The sequence below is a fragment of the Dendrobates tinctorius genome, unplaced genomic scaffold (genome assembly GCF_039654945.1).
Source record: "Dendrobates tinctorius isolate UK_male_01 unplaced genomic scaffold, ASM3965494v1 ptg000039l, whole genome shotgun sequence".
In the NCBI taxonomy this organism is placed as follows: Eukaryota; Metazoa; Chordata; class Amphibia; order Anura; family Dendrobatidae; genus Dendrobates; species Dendrobates tinctorius.
The window spans coordinates 53,502,903-53,525,623 of NW_027361707.1; the positions used below are offsets into that span (position 1 = coordinate 53,502,903).

General features: G+C 42.2%; 1 protein-coding gene across 1 annotated transcript in view; it reads right to left on the reverse strand.

Moving 5' to 3' along the window:
• Window positions 1-20,076, reverse strand: part of CCKAR (cholecystokinin A receptor) — a 267,546-nt gene extending 247,470 nt beyond the window's left edge. Inside the window, exons 1-2 of the mRNA XM_073574711.1 lie at window positions 19,797-20,076; window positions 18,384-18,635 (exon numbers count right to left, since the gene is read on the reverse strand). Of these exons, the coding sequence (XP_073430812.1) occupies window positions 18,384-18,635; window positions 19,797-19,929 (385 nt within the window). The 5' untranslated portion in view covers window positions 19,930-20,076. The remainder of the gene's footprint in view (window positions 1-18,383; window positions 18,636-19,796) is intronic.
• Window positions 20,077-22,721: the final 2,645 nt, after the last annotated feature.

Below are 22,721 nucleotides of genomic sequence, written 5' to 3' on the forward strand. Positions count from 1 at the left end.
GTTAATAAAGATGATTTAATGTTACCTTTTTGGCCCATGCTTCCTTGCTCTGTTTGGATTAGTTTATAATTTTGGAAGTGCCATAAAACTAAGCCACTTGTTTGTAGGTTTATCTAAGTGCAGCATAAAGTCAGAGCAAAGACCCTTCTTGGTGTAGTTTTGATAAAACACTGATATTCTGCTGCAGCTCTAATAGTCCTCTTAAAGGGAACCTGTCATTAGTGTTATAAAGTAAGGCCAGCACCAGTGAGACCTCATATACAGTATTCTTATATGATGTATACATGTATTTCAATCCACTCTTCAAGGCAAAAAAGGTTTTTATTATCACCAATGGTCCGGTCTGATGGTCATCTCTGGTATTGATCCGGCACCTCCCTTCTTCTTGCGATCGCCATCCTCCTTCCATGCTTCTTGTGAATGACACGTCCTCTGTCATCCACACAGTGTCCTCCATCGTGCTCCTGCACAGGTGCACGTCTCTCAAAGTATTGTGATGCGCAAGCGAAGGGAGAGGCCAAAAAGCAATGGTGCAAGTAACATAGTAACATAGTAACATAGTTATTAAGGTTGAAGGGAGACTTTAAGTCCATCTAGTTCAACCCATATCCTATCCTAACTTGCCCTAACATGTTGATCCAGAGGAAGGCAAAAAAAACCCATGTGGCAACAGTAGGCTTCACATTGGGGAAAAAAATTCCTTCCCGACTCCACATACGGCAATCAGACTAGCTCTCTGGATCAACGCAATATTAAGGAGACTAGTGTATATACCCTGTAATATTATACTTTTCAAGAAAGGCATCCAGTCCCTTCTTAAATTTTAGTAGTGAATCACTCATTACAACATCATATGGCAGAGAGTTCCATAGTCTCACTGCTCTTACAGTAAAGAATCCGCGTCTGTGAGTATGCTTAAACCTTCTTTCCTCCAGACGTAGAGGATGCCCCCTTGTCCCCGTCACAGGTCTAAGAGTAAAAAGATCATTAGAAAGGTCTTTGTATTGTCCCCGCATATATTTATACATTGTAATAAGATCACCCCTAAGCCTTCGATTCTCCAAACTAAATAACCCCAAGTGTAATAACCTGTCTTGGTATTGCAGACCCCCTAGTTCCCTAATAACCTTGGTCGCTCTTCTCTGCACCCGCTCCAGTTCAGCTATGTCTTTCTTATACACCGGAGACCAGAACTGTACACAGTATTCTAAGTGTGGTCGCACTAGTGACTTATATAGAGGTAAAATTATGTTCTCCTCATGAGCATCTATGCCTCTTTTAATGCATCCCATTATTTTATTTGCCTTTGCAGCAGCTGCTTGACTCTGGCCACTAAATGTGAGTTTGTCATCCACCCATACCCCCAGGTCTTTTTCAGTGACTGTTTTGCCCAGTGTTTTACAATTAAGCACATAATTATACAACTTGTTCGTTCTACCCAAGTGCATGACCTTACATTTATCCCCATTAAAGCTCATTTGCCATTTATCAGCCCAAGCTTCTAGTTTACATAAATCCTCCTGTAATATAAAATTGTCCTCCTCTGTATTAATTACCCTGCAGAGTTTAGTGTCATCTGCAAATATTGAAATTCTACTCTCTATGCCCCCTACAAGGTCATTAATAAATATGTTAAAAAGAAGCGGGCCCAAAACTGACCCCTGTGGTACCCCACTGCTAACCATGACCCAGTCCGAGTGTGCTCCATTAATAACCACCCTTTGTTTCCTATCCCTGACCCAGCTCTTAACCCACCTACACATATTTTCCCCTATCCCCATTGTTCTCATTTTATGTATCAACCTTTTGTGTGGCACCTTATCAAAAGCTTTTGAAAAGTCCATGTACACCACGTCCACTGCATTCCCTTGGTCCAGTCCGGAACTTACCTCTTCATAAAAGCTTATCAGATTAGTCTGACAGGAACGATCTCTTGTAAACCCATGTTGATATTGGGTCATAAGGTTATTCTTCTCCAGATACTCCAGTATAGTATCTCTTAGAAAACCCTCCAGGATTTTACCCACAGTTGAGGTTAAACTTACTGGCCTATAATTTCCAAGTTCAGTTTTTGTCCCCTTTTTGAATATTGGCACCACATTTGCTATACGCCAGTCCTGTGGTACAGACCCTGTTATTATGGAATCTTTAAAGATTAAAAATAGTGGTCTATCTATGACTGTGCTTAATTCCTGCAGTACTCGGGGGTGTATCCCATCCGGGCCCGGGGATTTGTCAATTTTAGTGATTTGTAGACGCCGCCGTACTTCCTGCTGGGTTAAGCAGGTGACATTTAATGGAGAATTTTTATCCCTGATCATGTTATCCGTCATGGGATTTTCTTGTGTAAATACTGTTGAAAAAAAGTTATTTAGCATATTGGCTTTTTCCTCATCCTCATCCACCATTTCACCCAGACTATTTTTAAGGGGACCAACACTATCATTTTTTAGCTTCTTACTATTTATGTAGTTAAAGAATATTTTGGGATTATTTTTACTTTCTCTGGCAATGAGTCTCTCTGTCTCAATCTTTGCTGTCTTGATTTGCTTTTTACAGAATTTATTTAATCTTCTGTATTTAGTTAATGCCTCATCACTACCTACTTGCTTTAATTCTCTAAATGCTTTATTTTTGTCCCTTATTGCGCCCCTTACAGCTCTATTTAGCCATAGTGGTTTCCTCCTATTTCTCGCATGTTTATTCCCATACGGTATATATTGTGCACAGGTCCTATTCAGGATGCTAATAAATGTCTCCCATTTTCTTTGTGTGTTTTTATGTCTCAGGATATCGTCCCAGTTAATTGCACCAAGATCATCTCTCATCCGGTGGAAATTTGCCTTCCTGAAGTTTAGTGTCCTTGTAACCCCTCTACTGCACTACAATACTTGGCTCTGCCTTAGGCAGAAATTAAAAATGTGTGAAAGAAGCCATATGCAGGTCATGAAACTATTGTCTGGCAGTGGAGCTGAGCACTGAGGTCCTCAATGATAAGCTACAAAAAGTGGTAGCACAACGTATGTGGTCAACCTGTTATCACCAATAGCTGATCATTCATCTGTAGACAATAAGCTGCGCCATTTCGGAGCAGAGGTTGGATCATTTTGCAGGCAGATTTTTTTGTTTAGGGCACAATAAAAAAAAGACATATTGGTTGTTTCCTTCCTCTCTTGGTAGCAAACAGAACTAAGCAACCAAGCCAAGTAATACAGGATGACACAATAACTATTTACTGGTGATTTTCATTTCCAATTTTGGGACAATCTGTTCTTTCATATTACTTTTCCTGATACTTAGGCACTTGTTCACGAGTCCATTTTCATTTCTGTTTTTATGAACAATTTGGAGAGCACAAAAATGGAAATAAAATGTTCACCAACAAGATCCAACAGGATCCATTCATTTTTGTTTGTTCTAAAAGGTCATCCATCTGCCATCTATTTTTTTGTACTGACCGAAAAAAAAGTAACAAGCACGAAAAAAAACATATAAGAGACAAATAAGGGATTTTTCATTAAAGTGTATGGAAATAGGATGATTATGGATAATCAGGAGCTGAGCCCTGGCTGCGGCTGTTAACCGTTCAGATGAAAAAACACAAACGCATCGACCCCTAAAATGTAACTTTTAATAACAAAGTTAAAAACATCTCACGAGTCTACTATTCCAACTACAGTACAAAAAAAGAAAAGAAAAAGATAAAAATTGGATGAGGGTCTATAAAGGGTATGCAAATCACAGTATGTGTGGACTAATAAGTCCTAGAATTCCCTTAAAGGATTCCCTACCTGCCTGTGGAGGTTGGCACCCTAAGTTTTCACGGTACGGCGCCCTCACTCATCAAAGTCTTTCCCTTAAGACCCTAATGCACCCTTAACATAAAGTGCAGCACAGGTATCATCCCATATATCACCCAGGCTATGTGTGGATAATAACCTAGAAAAACCCCACCAAGAGAGGCAATTAGTTATGGTATAATGACCAATGACCTCTAATTATGGCCGGAACAGAAGACTGAATATCTTAAAGGGCAGTTGGGCCAGTATACAAATCCCAAACCACATATCCGGTATAGGAGGGCACATGCAGTTAAGCCTGATATTAAAAAGTAAAGCCATGAGTCACTTGTTAATAATATAGCCTGAAAGAGCTAATTTTCTTTTTTTTTATTCTGATCACTATGATAAACCCGATCACAGTTATCAAAATGAACCAATAGGAACAATTTCCTATTGTTGCCAGGCGCCGACAGCCCAGGGGACTTAACGGGGGGTAGCAGGGACTCTGGAGGTACCGGGGGACACCATTTCTCTCTCTTCTCCAATCACATCAGAGGAGAAAAAATTAAATGGGAAATCTGACCTTTTTTTTCGGTCGCCGTTATTCCATTAATAACGGCGATTGCAACACTGGGGTGGGTAAAAACCGGCCCGATTCATGTTCTCTGGTAGCCGAGACCCAGGATAAATTCTGACCCTTGGGGGTACTATACACTTATTTCTCAGCGCTGTTAAAAAGTGGTGCTGAGGCATAATTACCCTTAATTGCCGCCATTAAAAGGCATATCGGCGGTCGTTAAGGGGTTAAAATGCGAGATGTGCTCTAAATTGATATAAATAAAAAAGTCAGCTCACCAAGCAAAAAAAAAATTCTCACTCGGATCAGTCAACGTAAATGTAAAAATGCTACAGGTCTTGGGAAAAGATGACACTAAGCAAAAGCTTTTTGCTTTTTTTTACTAAATTATGAAATTTTTTTCATCACTTACCGTATATACTCGTGTATAAGCCGAGATATTCAGCCCATTTTTGGGGGCTGAAATTCCCCTCTCGGCTTATACGCGAGTCATATACCGGGGGTCGGCCGGGCGGGGGTGTAGGAGATCATACTCACCTCTCCTAGCATGTCTCTTGCAGCCCCCGTGCTTATTCCACCTTCTCCGCGCTGTTCTTCCTGCTTTCAGCGGTCACGTGGTGCCGCTCATTACATATGCGCATATGTAATGAGCGGCACCACGTGACCGCTGAAAGCAGGAAGAACAGCCCTGAGAAGATGGAATAAGCACGGGGGCTGCAAGAGACATGCTAGGAGAGGTGAGTATAGCGGAGGGAGCCATATTCACCTGTCCCCCGTTCCACCGCTGCGTGTCGCTCTGCTGCTTGCTTCCTCTGGCAGTGACGTTCAGGTCAGAGGGCGCCATGATGTAGTTAGCAGGCACTCTCTGCCTGAACAGTCACTGTAGAGCCGTCAATGCTGAGGAGCAGCAGCTGCAGCAGCAGGGATGAGGTGTTTATATAGGTTTTTTTAATTGAGCCAGCAGCAGCATTATAAGGGACCACTAATAACTGTGCATCATTGTAAGGGGCCGCTCACTGTGCAGCATTATAAGGGGCCACTAATAACTGTGCATCATTGTAAGGGGCCGCTCACTGTACAGCATTATAAGGGGCCACTAATAACTGTGGATGATTGTAAAGAGCAGCTTACTGTGCAGCATTATAAGGTGCCACTAATAACTGTGCATCATTGTAAGGGGCCGCTCACTGTGCAGCATTATAAGGGGCCACCAATCACTGTGCATCATTGTAAGGGGCCGCTCACTATGCAGCATTATAAGGGGCCACTAATAACTGTGCATCATTGTAAGGGGCCGCTCACTGTGCAGCATTATAAGGGGCCACTAATAACTGGGCATCATTGTAAAGAGCAGCTCACTGTGCAGCATTATAAGGGGCCACTAATAACTGTGCATCATTGTAAGGGGCCGCTGACTGTGCAGCATTATAAGGGGACACTAATAACTGTGCATCATTGTAAGGGGCCGCTCACTATGCAGCATTATAAGGGGCCACTAATAACTGTGCATCATTGTAAGGGGCTGCTCACTGTGCAGCATTATAAGGGGCCACTAATAACTGTGCATCATTGTAAGGGGCCGCTCACTGTGCAGAATTATAAGGGGCCACTAATAACTGTGCATCATTGTAAGGGGCCGCTCACTGTGCAGCATTATAAGGGGCCGCTCACTGTGCAGCATTATAAGGGGCCACTAATAACTGTGCATCATTGTAAGGGGCCGCTCACTGTGCAGAATTATAAGGGGCCACTAATAACTGTGCATCATTGTAAGGGGCCGCTCACTGTGCAGCATTATAAGGGCAGTAGCTTCGGCATTTTCCACCCTAGGCTTATACACGAGTCAATAAGTTTTCCCAGATGTTTGCGACAAAATTAGGGGGGTCGGCTTATACGCGGGTCGGCTTATACACGGGTATATACAGAATATAGATAAAATCAATCCTAGTTTGTAATCACTGTAACCGCATTAATTTAAACTTTTATGCGTACACATCATTTTCATCACACAACGAACGCTGTATGGAAAAAGTATGGTGAAATTGCATTTTTTTTCTCTGTTTCATCCAACTAGGAATTTTTAGTATCACAAAACAAATGGTGTCATTCAAAGCTACAATCTGTCTCACAAAAAATGAATATTTTATATGTCTATGTCAAATGACAATTTAAAAAGTCATAGTTCTTGGATGAATACGAGGAAAATACGAAAGCACAAAAAAGAAGGTTAGAGGGGGATTTCTCTTTTTTTTTGTAAAATGAAAAGATGCACAATTTTCCAATATAATAAATGTTTCTGCTGAATGACAGCAAGCGAAGATCTTGAAAACTTTGAGGAATTGAAGAAATACGGCAATATTCTATGACCTTTTAATGTAAAATAAATAACCCTTCTTTTTGGCTGAAACCGAAACATCACCTTAAGGGTTTCTGCATGCTGTCATATGTACAGATGTGTGAAAAAATATTTGTCCCCTTCCTGATTTTCTATTCTTTTGCATGTTTGTCACACTTAAATATTTCAGATCACCAAACAAATTTAAATATTACACAAAAATAGCAATAGTAAACACAAAATGCAGTTTTTGAATGAAGGTCTTTTGTATTCAAGGAAAAAGAAATCCAAACCTACAGAACCCTGCGTGAAAAAGTGATTGCCTCCTAGACCTAATAACTGGTTGGGCCACCCTTTGCAACAACAACTGCAATCTAGCGTTTACGATAACTGGCAATGAGTATTTTCCAACGCTCTGAAGGAATTTTGGTGCACTCTTCTTTGCAGAATTGCTGTAATTCAGCCACATAGGAGGGTTTCCGATCATGAACCATCTTTTTAAGGTTATGCCACAGAATGTCAATCAGATTAAGGTCAAGACTTTGGCTAGGCCCCTCCATGTCTTACTTTTGTTTTTCTTAAGCCATTCAGAGGTAGACTTTCTGGTGCATTTTGGATCATTGTCCTGCTGCATAACCCTAGTGCGCTTCAGCTTGAAGTCATGTACAGATGGCCGGACATTCTCCTTCAGGATTTTTTGGTAGACAGCAGAATTCATGGTTCCATTTACCACATCAAATATTTCAGGTCCTGAAGCAGCAAAACAGCCCCAGACTATCACACTACTACCACCTTATTTTACTGTTGGAATGATGTTTCTTTTCTGAAATGCTGTGTTACTTCTACGCTAGATGTAATGAGACAGGCACTAGAGATGCGCAAACTTGTTCAGAAAACATTTGCCATTCTGAAATTCGTCACAAACATTGCACATTCGGATTCCAGAGCTTTTTTACTAAAAATCGTCAAGTCGGCCAAAGTTCAGTAAATGACCAAATTCAATAAGGGCTCTCTCAGACGTCAGTGTTTCCGGTAGCAGTATGGACCGCAAAATGTCCCGCACACATGCCAACTGATGACACATGGATGACATCCCTTTGTCATCAGTGTGACATGTACCGGCGCCTGGGAATCAGCAGTACTGTTGAAGTGAATACAGCGCACATCAATGTGTTGAGATTTGCATTCAACTATTAACAGCGAGAGTACGCAGTGACTGATGGGACTATTCATCAGCCACTGCCTGTGCTATATACAGTAAATAAATACTTTAAAAAAAAAATATGACGTGGGTTTCCCCTGTATTTCTGATCATCATCTAGGCAAAACTGACAGCTGCGGACTGTAACCCTCAGCAGTCAGCTTCAGCAAGGCTGGTAATCAAGAATAGAGGCAGCCCCATAGTGTATTTTTTTATTACTTAAATAAATAATTTAAAAAAACAACGTGGTGGTCCCTCAATTTTTGACAACCAGTCAAGCTGAAGCAGACAGTTGGGGGCTGATATTCTTATGTTGGTAAGGGGCCATGGATATTGGGCCCCCTCAGCCTAAAAATAGTAGCCTGCAGCCACCTCAGAAAAGGCACATCTATTAGTTCTATCAATTGTTTTACTCTGCCCGGCTCTTCCCACTTGCCCTGTGGCGGTGGCAAGCGAGGTTCATATTTGTGGGGTTGATGTCACCTTTGCATTGTCTGGTGACATCAAGCCCATGGCTTAGTAATGGAGAGGCATCAATAAGATGCCTATCCATTACTAATCCTACAGTTATATTTAAAATAAACCCTCATCAAGAATAAAACATCCTGTGTTTGAAATGAAAACAAAACACTTTCCTTTTTTTATTTAAAAATAACAAACACAGTTATACTCACCTAATACAAATTCTATTGAAGCCCTCATCTTCTGTAATAAAACCAAAATGAAAAAACAATCATATCTCTCATCTGTCTGTCATTCTGTCCCACGCTGTAATCCATGTCTGGGAATAAACCGCTTTCAACCTGGACAGTGCCAAGATGTGACCGTCCAGGCTGAGAACTACTGAGGAATGAACTGCTGCGAGTACAGCATCAGTGACTATTGACCCCCAGACATGGATTACGCCATAGGACAGAATGACGGACAGGTGAGGGATATGGTTGTTTTTCATTTTTGTTTTATTACAGGAGACCATGGCTTTAGTGGAATGGATGATGATGAGAGTATGGTTTAATTTAGATTAATTAAAGGAGTCTGTGTCATTCTTTCAAACAAAGGACTTTATTCTGGCTGTGTGTTTATTTACAATATAAATATAGAATTAGTAATAGATAGGCGTCTTATAGATGCCTCTCCATTACTAAGCTGTGGGCTTGATGTCACTGGGCAATACAAAGGTGACATCAGCCCCACAAATATGAATGCCAACTTGCCACCGCCACAGGGCAAGTAGAAGAACCGGGCAAAGCACCAGAATTGGGGTGGATGTGGGCTGCTCCTTTTAAAACTGGGGGGACAAAATCCATGGCCCCTTACCAGCCTGAGAATACCAGCCCCAGCTGTCTGCTTTAGCTTGGCTGGTTATCAAAAATGGGGGCATGCCTTTTTTAATTATTTAAATAATTAATAAAACAGCCTGGGGACCTTTCTATTCTTGATAACCAGCCTTGCTAATGCTGACAGATGAGGGTTGTAGCCCACAGCTGTCAGTTTTGCCTGGCTGGTTATCAAAAATACAGGGGAACCCACATCAATTTTGTTTAAATTATTTATTTATAGCACAATTGAAGGGTCACTTTCCTGATGTCTGCCCCTAATTTTAGCTGTCTTGGGGATCTTAAAGATGTTTTCTGGCAAAACTGAGGCGAGCCTTTATGTTTTATTGCTTAGCAGTTGTTTTTGTTTTGGAACTGTGCCATGCATGCCATTTTTTCCCAGAATCTTTATTATGGTGGAATCATGAACATTAACATTCACTGAGACAACGGAGCCCTGGATGTTGAGGTGGGGTCTTTTGTCACCTCTTGGATGAGTCGTCGCTGTGCTTTTGGAGTAATTTTGATCAGCTGGCCACTCCTAGGAAGGTTTACTATTGTTCCATGTGTTCGCCATTTGTGGATAATGGCTCTCACTGTGGTTCACTGGAGTCCCAACGCTTTAGAAATGACTTTATAACTTTTTCCAGACTGACCGATACTCAGTTACTTTGTTTTTCATTTCTTCCAGAATTTCTTTGGATCCCGGCATGATATCTAGCTTTTAAGGATTCTTTGGTCTACTTCACTCTGTCAGGCAGGTCCTATTTAAGTGATTTCTTGACTGAGAAAAAGGTGTGTCAGTAATCATGCCTGGAGGTGGCTAGTAAATTTGAAATCAGCTTCACAACTATGTGATAAACCACAGTTCATTTATGTTTTAACCCCTTTCTGACCTTAGATGTATCCATACGTCCCTGTGGCCTGGTACTGACTTGGGATGGATACGTCTAGGTGATATTGCACGCACAGGCGCTGAGTGCGCGCATCAATCACCACCAGGTGTCAGCTGATTCTGACAGCTGACACTCGGCATTTAATGCCAGAAGAGGTCCTGCACCTCTCCCAGCACTTTAACCCTATAAATGCTGCGATCGAACTCGATTGCAGCATTTCGGGAGCAGGCAGAGGTAAGAAAGCCTCTCTGCTCTTGAATTGGAGATGACATCCGGGTAACCAGGCTCTAGGAAGTTAGTTAGATCATGCACAGTGCATGATCTAAGTAACTTGTGTCTGCAGGGCTAACAGGTTATAAGGTATAGCAATGCCCCTGCATTGCTATGCCTTATATCTGCAATCAGACTACAGAAAGTGAAAGTGGGAATAAGTGGGGATGATTGGAAATAAGTAAAAAAGTAGAAAAAAGTTGTAAAAATATATTTTTTTAAAATCACAAAATAGTTTAAAAAAATAAAAATATATTGTACCCATAACTAAATATTTTTATGGAAAAAAATATAAAACAATAAAAGTACACATATTGGGTATCACTGTGTCTAGAATGTCCCGACCCATAAAACTGTCCCACTAGTTAACTCCTTTCAGGAACAACGTAAAAAAATAAATAAAAAACAAAAGCAAAAAACAACACTGTATCATCATACTGCAGACCGAAAAGTGCAATAAAACACAATCAAAAAGACGAATATAAATAAAAATGGTACCGCTGAAAACATATTCTTATCTCGCAAAAAACAAGCCTGCATACAGCTCCATCAGCAGAAAAATCAAAAAGATATAGCTCTCAGAATAAAGCGATACAAAAATATTTTTTTCTATAAACTGGTTTTTATTATGTAAAAAGTGTCAAAACATAAAAAACATTAAAAAAAAATGGTATCACTGTAATGATACTGACCCGAAGAACGAAGCTCCCTTATAAATTCTACCACATGCTGAATAACATTAAAAAAAAGAATTCCTGAATTACTGGATTTGTTCATTCTGCCTCCTAAAAATCAGAATAGAAAGCCATCAAAAAACGTAATTTACCCTAAAATGGTACCCATAAAAGCCCATAAAAGCGTCAACTTATCCTGCAAAATACAAGTTCTCACATGAGTCTGACTGCCAAAATATTGAAAAGTTATAGCTCCCAAAATATGGCGATGCAAAAACAGTTTTTTGCAATAAAAAGTTTTTAGTGTGTGACAGCTGCCAACATTCAAACCCGGTATAAATTTAGTAGTTACAGTGACCCAAAGTATAAAGTCATCTAATCACTTATACCGCACGATGAACTTCGTAAAAAATAAATAAAACCATTTCTTCATCTGCTGTTCTGCTATTGATTTGTTCATTCTCCCAAAGATCGCAGTAAGGCATGGCTCACATTTATCATGTGCTGAACGCTTACAACGGGGTGTGGTGTAAATCTCTGAAATACATGATTCAGAAAGAACCCCCGGTGGAAGATTCCCTGTAATGAGGCAGATGGAGGCACTATGGATGTCGTCTGGCCTGTGATCTGGCGGTATCCCGTCATTTTAGACGTGCAGTCAGCCTCAGTTTTGTGCACTTCTGAAAAGAAGGACACCAATGAACAGAGGCGAGAAGGAGTCTAGAGTAACCCTGCTGATTCATTATAGTGAATGGATCCCTTGGGTGTTTCATATGAATCACGTCACTCAGAGATTTAGATGGAAAGCCCAATGTAAGTGCTCTGCGTAGAGCGCAGGATAAATATGATCCCTAACGTTATGTAAAATGTTCCCAATAGAAGCTTCACTCAATCCACAAAATAAGCAAGTCCCCATTCAGGTTCTTAATTTGTTAATGGAAATACTTCCACAAAACTGGTAATACAAAGTCTCTGGAAAAGCAAAATGGCTCCACACCCTCCAAAAGAATTTCAGCAAATTCTACTCTCCCAAATCCAAATGCCCCATCCCTTCTGAGCCCCACAGTGTGCCTTAACCACATATAACATCCACATGTTTGGCATTTCTGTAGTGATGAGATCCCACCTAATTTACGGGTGCATGACTCCAGAAGCATGAGTTTGGCATAACGTACTGGTCACTATAAGGTACTGATCCCTACAGCATACTGGTCACTACAACGGCGGATTGCAATTTTCGCTCAGCAAAATCCACTTCTACTTGTTACTGGAAAACACCCATGGAGTCAAAATTGTCAGTACACCTGTAGATAAATTCCCAAAGGGACATAATTTACAAAATGGGGTCACTTGATGGAGGGATCCGTTGAAGTGTTCCAGAGTTACCTCATAAAATGACACTGGCCAGAACTGTAAAAATTGGCCTGTTCATTAACATGTCAACCACCTTATGGTGTAAAGAGGTTAAGAGTGTATAGGGGGAATGTAGTGCTGGACATCTGTTTATCTGACCACAACATTTTATTGTTTCCTGCAGTCTCAATTTAGTTTGATTGATTAACGAGAATAGAGAGAGCACAAAAAAAAACAAATCTAAGACTTAGCCTCCTATATATTCAGACATAGCTTGGGGGAGCATTTATGCAGGGGGGCATTTATGCACATGTAATCAAAGTACATGTATCAAAGTACTGGCAGTTAGAACATGGCAGTTAGACAGGGCAGGAGACAGGTAAGATATTTATATACACCTACTCCCTGTACATTTGGATTACAACAAATATATACCATATGCATTTGTGTAATTTATATCCTGGCCGCTATATTCACACACATCCACCGCCCTGGCATTAACTCTCTACACTCCATCCATATCGGCCCCTCGCTCCTTTCCTGTCCTATGTATAGCACTCACGCTCTTTCCACATTGTTAAATTGCACAGATCCAGTCAGTCCCACCATTCCACATAAGAGATGCTCTCACAAATCACTTAACCATTCGCTCACTCTTTCTATCCTCCTTCTCCTAGTCGCAGGAGACATTGCTCCCAATCCTGGTCCCCCATGTTATAGAAAGTCAAACCCCCCAACTGCTACACTCAGAAACCCCTCTAATCTTATTAATATTCCCTGCATGCCATCTGTCTCTCTTAATTGTGCACTTCTCGCTCAGTGTGTAACAAACTCTCCTTCACTCATGACTTTTTCCTTTCTAATTCTCTTAACCTCCTGGCTCTTACTGAAACCTGGATCCAGCAGTCAGACACTACCGCTGCTGCTGCTCTTTCATACGGGGGACTACACTTCTCTCATACCCCAAGATCAGACAATAGAGCAGGTGGAGGCATTGGTCTGCTCCTATCACCAAAATGTACCTTTCAGGTTATCCCTCAATTACCCTCACTAGTCTTCCCTTCTTTTGAGGTCCATGCCGTCAGACTCTACACCCCCTTCTCCATGCGAGTGGTGGTGGTGTATCGTCCTCCTGGCCCCTCCCATCAGTTCCTGGATCATTTTGCCACTTGGCTTCCACATTTTCTCTCCTGTAACATCCCTACCCTCATCATGGGAGATTTCAACATCCCCATTGCTCTTCCCCTCTCCCCATCTGCTACTCACCTTTTATCTCTAACCTCCTCGTTTGGCCTTTCGCAGCTTACTAATTCTCTAACGCATGAAGACAGAAACTCCCTCGACTTGGTCTTCTCTCGGCTTTGTGCAGTGGATGATTTTGCAAACTCCCCTCTCCCGCTCTCTGACCACAATCTTCTTTCATTCTCTATCAAGAAATGCCAGGCTGCTCAGGTCACCCCACTGTCCATACTTATAGAAACATACAGGCCATTAACACCCAGAAACTTATGAAGAACTTGCAGTCTTCATTGGCCCCTATCTCCTCCCTCTCATGTCCTGATTACACTCCAAAGTGCCCTGGATGAATTTGCACCCCCATAAATAGAACATCACAGCACAGACGGCGACAACCCTGGCACACCCTGCAAACACGTTTCCTGCAGCGGTGCTCCAGGTGCGCCGAACGTCTGTGGAGAAAATCCAATCTACACGAAGATTTCATCCATTATAAGTTTATGCTTAGAACATACAACACTGTTCTTCACCTCTCCAAACAAACCTATTTCAACACCCTTATCACCTCACTGTCCAATAACCCGAAACGTCTCTTTGACACTTTTCATTCTCTACTCAACCCAAGAGTACAGGCCCCAACCACGGAGCTCCGAGCTGACGATCTGGCAAATTACTTCAAAGAAAAAATTGACCAGACTCGACAGGAAATTATCTCCCAATCACCTCATACCATGCACTGACCTCCCTCCCCCACTGCATCTAGCTCACTCTCTGAACCAGTCACAGAAGAAGAAGTAAGCAGGCTCCTTGCATCTTCTCGCCCAACCACTTGCACCAGTGACCCATTTCCGTCACATCTCCTCCAGTCCCTTTCCCCTGCTGTCACCCCTCATCTAACTAAAATATTTAACCTCTCTCTCTCTTCTAGTATCTTTCCCTCCTCATTTTAGCATGCCATCATACATTCACTACTTAAAAAACCATCCCTCAACCAAAACTGTGCCGCTAACTATAGACCTGTCTCTAATCTTCCCTTCATCTCTAAACTCCTGGAATGCCTGGTCCACTCCCGTCTTATCCGCTATCTCTTTGATAACTCTCTTCTCGACCCTCTCCAATCCGGTTTCCGCTCTTTACACTCTACTGAAACTGCCCTCACTAAAGTCTCTAATTATCTACTAACAGCTAAATCAAATGGTCATTACGCCATGCTAATTCTCTTGGATCTCTCTGCAACATTGGACACTGTGGATCATCAGCTCCTCCTCACTATGCTCCGTTCCATTGGCCTCAAGGACACCGTTCTCTCCTGGTTCTCCTCCTATCTCTCTGACCGCTCCTTTACTATATCTTTTGCCGGTTCCTCCTCCTCTCACCTTCCCCTTACTGTTGGGGTTCCTCAAGGATCGGTTCTAGGCCCACTCCTCTTCTCCTTGTACACTGCCCCTATTGGTCAAACAATCAGTAGATTTGGCTTCCAGTACCATCTCTATGCTGATGACACCCAATTATACGCTTCTTCTCCTGACATCACGCCAGCCTTTCTAGAAAACACCGGCGATTGTCTAAACGCTGTGTCTAACATCATGTCCTCACTATATCTGAAACTGAACCTGTCAAAGACTGAACTCCTTGTGTTTCCTCCCTCTACTAATGTACCTATACCCGACATTGCCATTTCTGTGTGTGGTTCCACTATTACTCCCCAGCAACATGCCCGCTGTCTTGGGGTCATGCTTGATTCCGAGCTTTCCTTTGCCCCCCACATTCGATCACTGGCTCGCTCTTGTCATCTGCACCTCAAAAACATTTCTAGAATTTGACCTTTTCTTACTTTTGACTCTGCAAAAACTGTTACTGTTTCTCTTATTCATTCTCGTCTCGACTATTGTAACTCTCTTCTAATCGGTCTCCCTCTTACAAAACTCTCCCCTCTCCAATCTGTCTTGAATGCTGAAGCCAGGATCATATTCCTCACCAATCGTTACACCGATGCCTCTACCTTGTGCCAGTCATTACACTGGCTACCCATCCACTCCAAAATTCTGTGTAAACTTATTACCCTCACCCACAAAGCCCTCCATGGCTCAGCACCACCCTACATCTCCTCCCTTGTTTCAGTATACCATCCTACCCGCACCCTCCGTTCTGCTGATGACCTGAGATTAGCATCCTCAATAATCAGAACCTCCCACTTCCGTCTCCAAGACTTTACACGTGCTGCGCCAATTCTTTGGATTGCACTTCCCAGGTCAATACGATTAGTCCCCATTCTCCACAATTTTAAGCGTTCCCTGAAAACGCATTTATTCAGACTGGCCTATCGCCTCAACACATTAACCTAATCTATCCCTGTGTGACACAGCTAAAAGTTTTACCATAACCATGTTCCCCGCTTCATGTTCCCACATGCTTTATGCATCCATTAGCCCTCTGTGTCTGTACTGTTACACACTTAACATTATGGCTGGTCCATACAATCAGGGCAACTGTTACCACCCACCTTTCGTGTCTACCTCTTACCTCATAGACTGTAAGCTTGCGAGCAGGGCCCTCATTCCTCTTGGTATTTGTTATAATCTATGTGATTATTGCTATGCTGTAATGTCTATTGTCTGTACAAATCCCCTCTGAAAAGTAAAGTGCTGCGGAATATGTCGGCGCTATAGAAATAAAATGTATTATTATTATTAATGACTTTTTCACACAGGGCCCTGTAGGTTTGGATTTCTTAATAATAAAGACCTTCATATATACACTGCATTTTGTGTTTATTTGTGTTATCTTTGTCTAATATTTAAATTTGTATGATGATCTGAAACATTTAAGTGTGACAAACATGCTAAAGAATAGGAAATCAGGAAGGGGCAAATACTTTTTCACACAACTTTATGGCACCATAACACAGTGGCCGGAGACTTCCATGGTGCTCTGTATTCCCACAGTTTCCAGAAGACATACTGTACACTGTAGGTGAAATTCCTCAGAAGACACCACATTACAGAACCATTCTACCCCAGGATCAGGTTTATGTTATTCTTGTATACGGTAATCTATAGTAACAGATAAAGTCGTCATTACAACATTTCATTCCACAGGGATTAATGCCGCTATATGGATTTAATTATACATAATGCACTGGTTCAAGGGGTTTAATACCACAGGAACAGTGTATAACTCATTACCAACATACCCTTCACTGAAATGTCCCACTGTCATTGAAGCATGTAATTATTTCTTTTTTCTTGTCTAATTTGCTTTTTATTTTGATTGCTCATCTCTGTAATGGTCTTTTGTGTTCACTGTATGATATGAAGATAACGATAACTAGCAGGCAGCCCAAAAGTTAATGCAGTTAGGAGCACATTCCCATGTCTGCAGATGTAGCAGAGATGGAGTTTTTTTTCACTCTTCGCAAGATTTTCTTATACTGTAGTATTCACACAAGTCATTACATTTAAAGGGAACTTGTCCCGTGTTAAAACGCAATTTACCTGCATATATAGAGTTATTCTGCTGGTAAATAACATTACAATGCTGCCTGGCCGCGTTATTGACAGCGCAGCTAATGGGAGAAAATGAAACTCTATCCTCCTAGGAGCCGCCGGATTTCAGTCATAGGGGCATTGTATGCAGCGGAATCAGTCACTGCTCACTATATTGCGAGCAGAGGCAGCAAGGACGCCCTAGGACTTTGCTGGATTTGCACATGCATGCTGCACAGCAAACTGTCAATTGAAATTTTGGGGCATGCTTACAGATGCATTCACAGTGTAGCGAGCGGTAACTGTAGCTGCTTCGTGTTGCCCCATGACTGAAAGCCGGCGGCTCCCGGGAAAATGTAAGTACCTTCTCTTCTGGTAGTTCCACTTTCAGTGGCAGCATTTTAATGCTTTTTACCTTCAGAGTAAACCAATATCCTCAAAGAAATAGCATTTTTGCACATGACAGGTTCCCTTTGAGGTGACCGAACACATTATACGAATGTCAAACAGATCTGGTATTGGCGACCATCTAGTGTATCATGGATTGTCTTTACTGTACCCCAACAACAGTTTAAAGGGCAAAGTGTCAGGCATGTTGAATTTAAAGAAGACATGTCACCTGCCATAAACATGTATTTCTTTAATCTGGTGTAAATGCCGCTATCCTCCTGAATCTGACGTTCTTTATTTTTTGTTCCAGCCCTTCTCCATTCCTAAGACATGGCACATCCTTCTTTGCATATAACTGTAGTTAGTCAACTGGGCGTGGTTCTCAGGAAGACACCCTTGGAGAAGAGTTGAGAATCACGTCCAGTTGGTGAAAAGATTAGCTTTATATGCAAGAAAGAGGGGCCATATCTGAGGAGAGGGTCAAGAGCCAAAAATAACCAATGTCAGATTCAGGACAAAAGCGGCGTTTACACCAGGTAAAAAATACATATTTATAGCAAGTGACAGGTCCTCTAAACATGGCCAATCATTTGCTTTCTAGAGAGATAGGGTGCTACCACAGGTGTCCAGCAGCAACGTATTCCCCTCTCCCTACTGAGAAGGTATCGGGGAGGGCCCCGACAAGCGTCTCTGCCTTGGCCAAAGTATTTAGATGTATCATTGCTCCCGGAGAAGGAAAGAACGACGTTGACTCTACCGAAATAATAATAACATCTTTTTCCCGTCTGATTGCTCACATGATATATGCTCATCCGTAACTTATGAGCAAGATAAGGTCCGTTTTTTTGTACATAAATGGTTCACTTACCCATGAAATAGTTAGCAGCGCTGCAGATTGTGCTACCAAATATAAAGTCCTCCAGCAAATTAGGAATAAGAGTGAAGGGTATGCAGAAAAGGCAGAGCATGAGATCGCTGACTGCCAGGGACAGTAAGAAGATGTTAGTGACCGTCCTCATCCTCTTGTTCCTTATCAGCACCACTATAACCAAGCTGTTGCCCAGAACACCAAGAAGGAAAATCAAAGAATACAGGAAAATCCTCACGGCATGGTGCAAATCTGTAACAGAAAAATGGATTTATGGCTCAGGAATTAGGTAGTAACTGTCCTAATCATCACTGTTTATGCTTCACATATGGCCTGAGAAGCATAATTATTTCCATCTGGCTATGAACAAAAATGGGATCATTTCTACCTGATCGGCACGTCAGTTTTTTAGCTGGACAGGTGTATTCCCCGTCCAGTGGTCTGACCACATTTCCCCCTTATGGAAGCACGTGTTCTTACATTAGTTTTGCCATCAGTTCTGATCTGTTGAGTTGCATCATGCTCAAAAGACGGATCCTGACTCAATGGACATATGTGAACCCAGCCTTGGGGCAGGTGCAGTCGGCCGTAGATTCTCTCGTCCAAGAGAGTCAGGCTGATGTGGAAATAACACTCTGATCACAGTTTGATCAGAGTGTGAACCGATTCTCTCGGATGAGAAGATGGAGAAGAAAATGTCTCTATTGTCTCCATTCTGTCAGTCTGTGAAAATCGAACCGCACTCAGATATCATCCGAGTGCAGTCTGATGTTTTCCACGGACTCGTCGACTTGCATGACTCGGACACGCGTCGATTTGTCCGAGGAAAAAAAAATTGAACACGTGAATGGACCAATAGCATAACATTGTTCCGCGTGCGATCCGATCTCACCCAAAATACGCTCGACTGCACCTGTCCTTACAATTATCCATACAGCGAGGTTCAGATGTAGCAGAGTTGTGTTTGTCATCAAGCTGTTTGTGCCGACTACAGCTCTGCTACATGGCTGTGTATCATGGCAAAGTTGTGACTGTAACACTTGAGATAGGACTGACAAATGACAAACTCAGCTCTGCAACGCCTGACGAGCTTAACTCCGTACTAAAAGATGAAAGAAGAATTGATTGCACCTCCAGTTTCTACTTTTAGTTTCCATGTGTAATGTTACACTATCCACTAAGCAGATACATCATGCTTGATGCCAATGGACCAATATCACTTCCAGATTTTGATATTTTATATGATTACACAAGGTACAACACACAAACAGGACAGAAGAAATACAGGATAAACAGAAGTCAACAAGTAAGGTCTCTTCGAAAACTACTTGCATGCTTTGACTTGTAGTTCCATACAGCCACAATAGCTATGCATTACTATACAGACACCAACCCCACAGCTGTGCCACATACCTCTACCAGGGAGAGTCGTGTTGTGGTTATAGTCCCCTAAACAGCTGATGATGGCTCCAGTCTCTGTCACCTCACAAAAGATCCCATTGTCACTGGTGTCGTTGTCCACATGAGGATTGTGCAGAGTGTCCATGTCTGACACTGTATTCTCTGCCTCCTTCCTGGGAGACTACTCCATGCCTCCCTGTAATAAGCTGCTGGCTGAGGGATGTGTGAGCAGCTGCTCTGTCCAGGCTGGACCTCCTCACACTGCATGCACTGCACACAGGCTGGAGGGGACCCATGTTCTGCAGTGTCCACCCCCTGCCTGGGTATTGGGCAGGACCTCCTCATGTCAGAGCAGGCAGCACACCTGACTCTCTGCACACTTTACTTTCATGTCTTGTGTAATAATTCACTAATAGGGGACTTTACTGCGAATTTAGCATCGCAAAATTAAGCGACAACTACCTAGCAGTGACATGGACCGTGTCTCCCCCAAAGTAAAGCAGAGTCTCATATTAGTTTTGCTCCCAAATAAGGGTTAGGGCTTATTTCCAGTGGATTTCTTATTTTTTCCATGTGCAACAATCCATATTTATATAATCATGTCATCACACACGCACACACTGCACATACACATTTATATACGCATGGACACACTCGCACGCACACACTGCACATACACATTTATATACACACACACTCGCACGCACGCACGCACACACTGCACATACACACTTATATACACACACTCGCACGCACACACTGCACATACACATTTATATACACACACACTCGCACGCACGCACGCACACACTGCACATACACACTTATATACACACACTCGCACGCACACTGCACATACACATTTATATACGCATGGACACACTCGCACGCACACACTGCACATACACATTTATATACGCATGGACACACTCGCACGCACACACTGCACATACACATTTATATACGCATGGACACACTGCACATACACATTTATATACGCATGGACACACTGCACATACACATTTATATACGCATGGACACACTGCACATACACATTTATATACACACACACTCGCACGCACACTGCACATACACATTTATATACACACACACTCGCACGCACACTGCACATACACATTTATATACACACACACTCGCACGCACGCACACTGCACATACACATTTATATACACACACACTCGCACGCACGCACACTGCACATACACATTTATATACGCACGCACACACTGCACATACACATTTATATACGCATGGACACACTGCACATACACATTTATATGCGCACGCACACTGCACATACACATTTATATACGCATGGACACACTGCACATACACATTTATATACGCATGGACACACTGCACATACACATTTATATACACACACACTCGCACGCACGCACACTGCACATACACATTTATATACACACACACACACTGCACATACACATTTATATACGCACGCACACACTGCACATACATATACGCACACACACACTGCACATACACATTTATATACACACACTCGCACGCACGCACACACTGCACATACACATTTATATACACACACTCGCACGCACGCACACTGCACATACACATTTATATACGCACGCACACACTGCACATACACATTTATATGCGCACGCACACACTGCACATACACATTTATATACGCACGCACACACTGCACATACACATTTATATACACACACACTCGCACGCACGCACACACTGCACATACACATTTATATACACACACACTCGCACGCACGCACACACTGCACATACACATTTATATACACACACACTCGCACGCACGCACACTGCACATACACATTTATATACGCACGCACACACTGCACATACACATTTATATGCGCACGCACACACTGCACATACACATTTATATACGCATGGACACACTGCACATACACATTTATATACGCACACACACACTGCACATACACATATACGCACACACACACTGCACATACACATTTATATACGCATGGACACACTGCACATACAGTACACATGTACAAACACGCACTGCAGTGCATACACATTTATATACGCACGCACACACTGCACATACACATTTATATACACACACACTCGCACGCACACACACTGCACATACACATTTATATACGCACACACACACTGCACATACACATTTATATACACATGGACACACTGCACATACACATTTATATACGCACACACACACTGCACACACATTTATATACGCACGCACACACTGCACATACACATTTATATACGCACGCACACACTGCACATACACATTTATATACGCACGCACGCACTGCACATACACATTTATATACACATGGACACACTGCACATACACATTTATATACGCACACACACACTGCACACACATTTATATACGCACGCACACACTGCACATACACATTTATATACGCATGGACACACTGCACATACACATTTATATACGCACACACACACTGCACACACATTTATATACGCACGCACACACTGCACATACACATTTATATACGCACGCACACACTGCACATATACATTTATATACGCACGCACACACTGCACATACACATTTATATGCGCACACACACACTGCACATACACATATACGCACACACACACTGCACATACACATTTATATACGCATGGACACACTGCACATACAGTACACATGTACAAACACGCACTGCAGTGCATACACATTTATATACGCACGCACACACTGCACATACACATTTATATACGCACGCACACACTGCACACACATTTATATACGCACGCACACACTGCACATACACATTTATATACACATGGACACACTGCACATACAGTACACATGTACAAACACGCACTGCAGTGCATACACATTTATATACGCACACACACACTGCA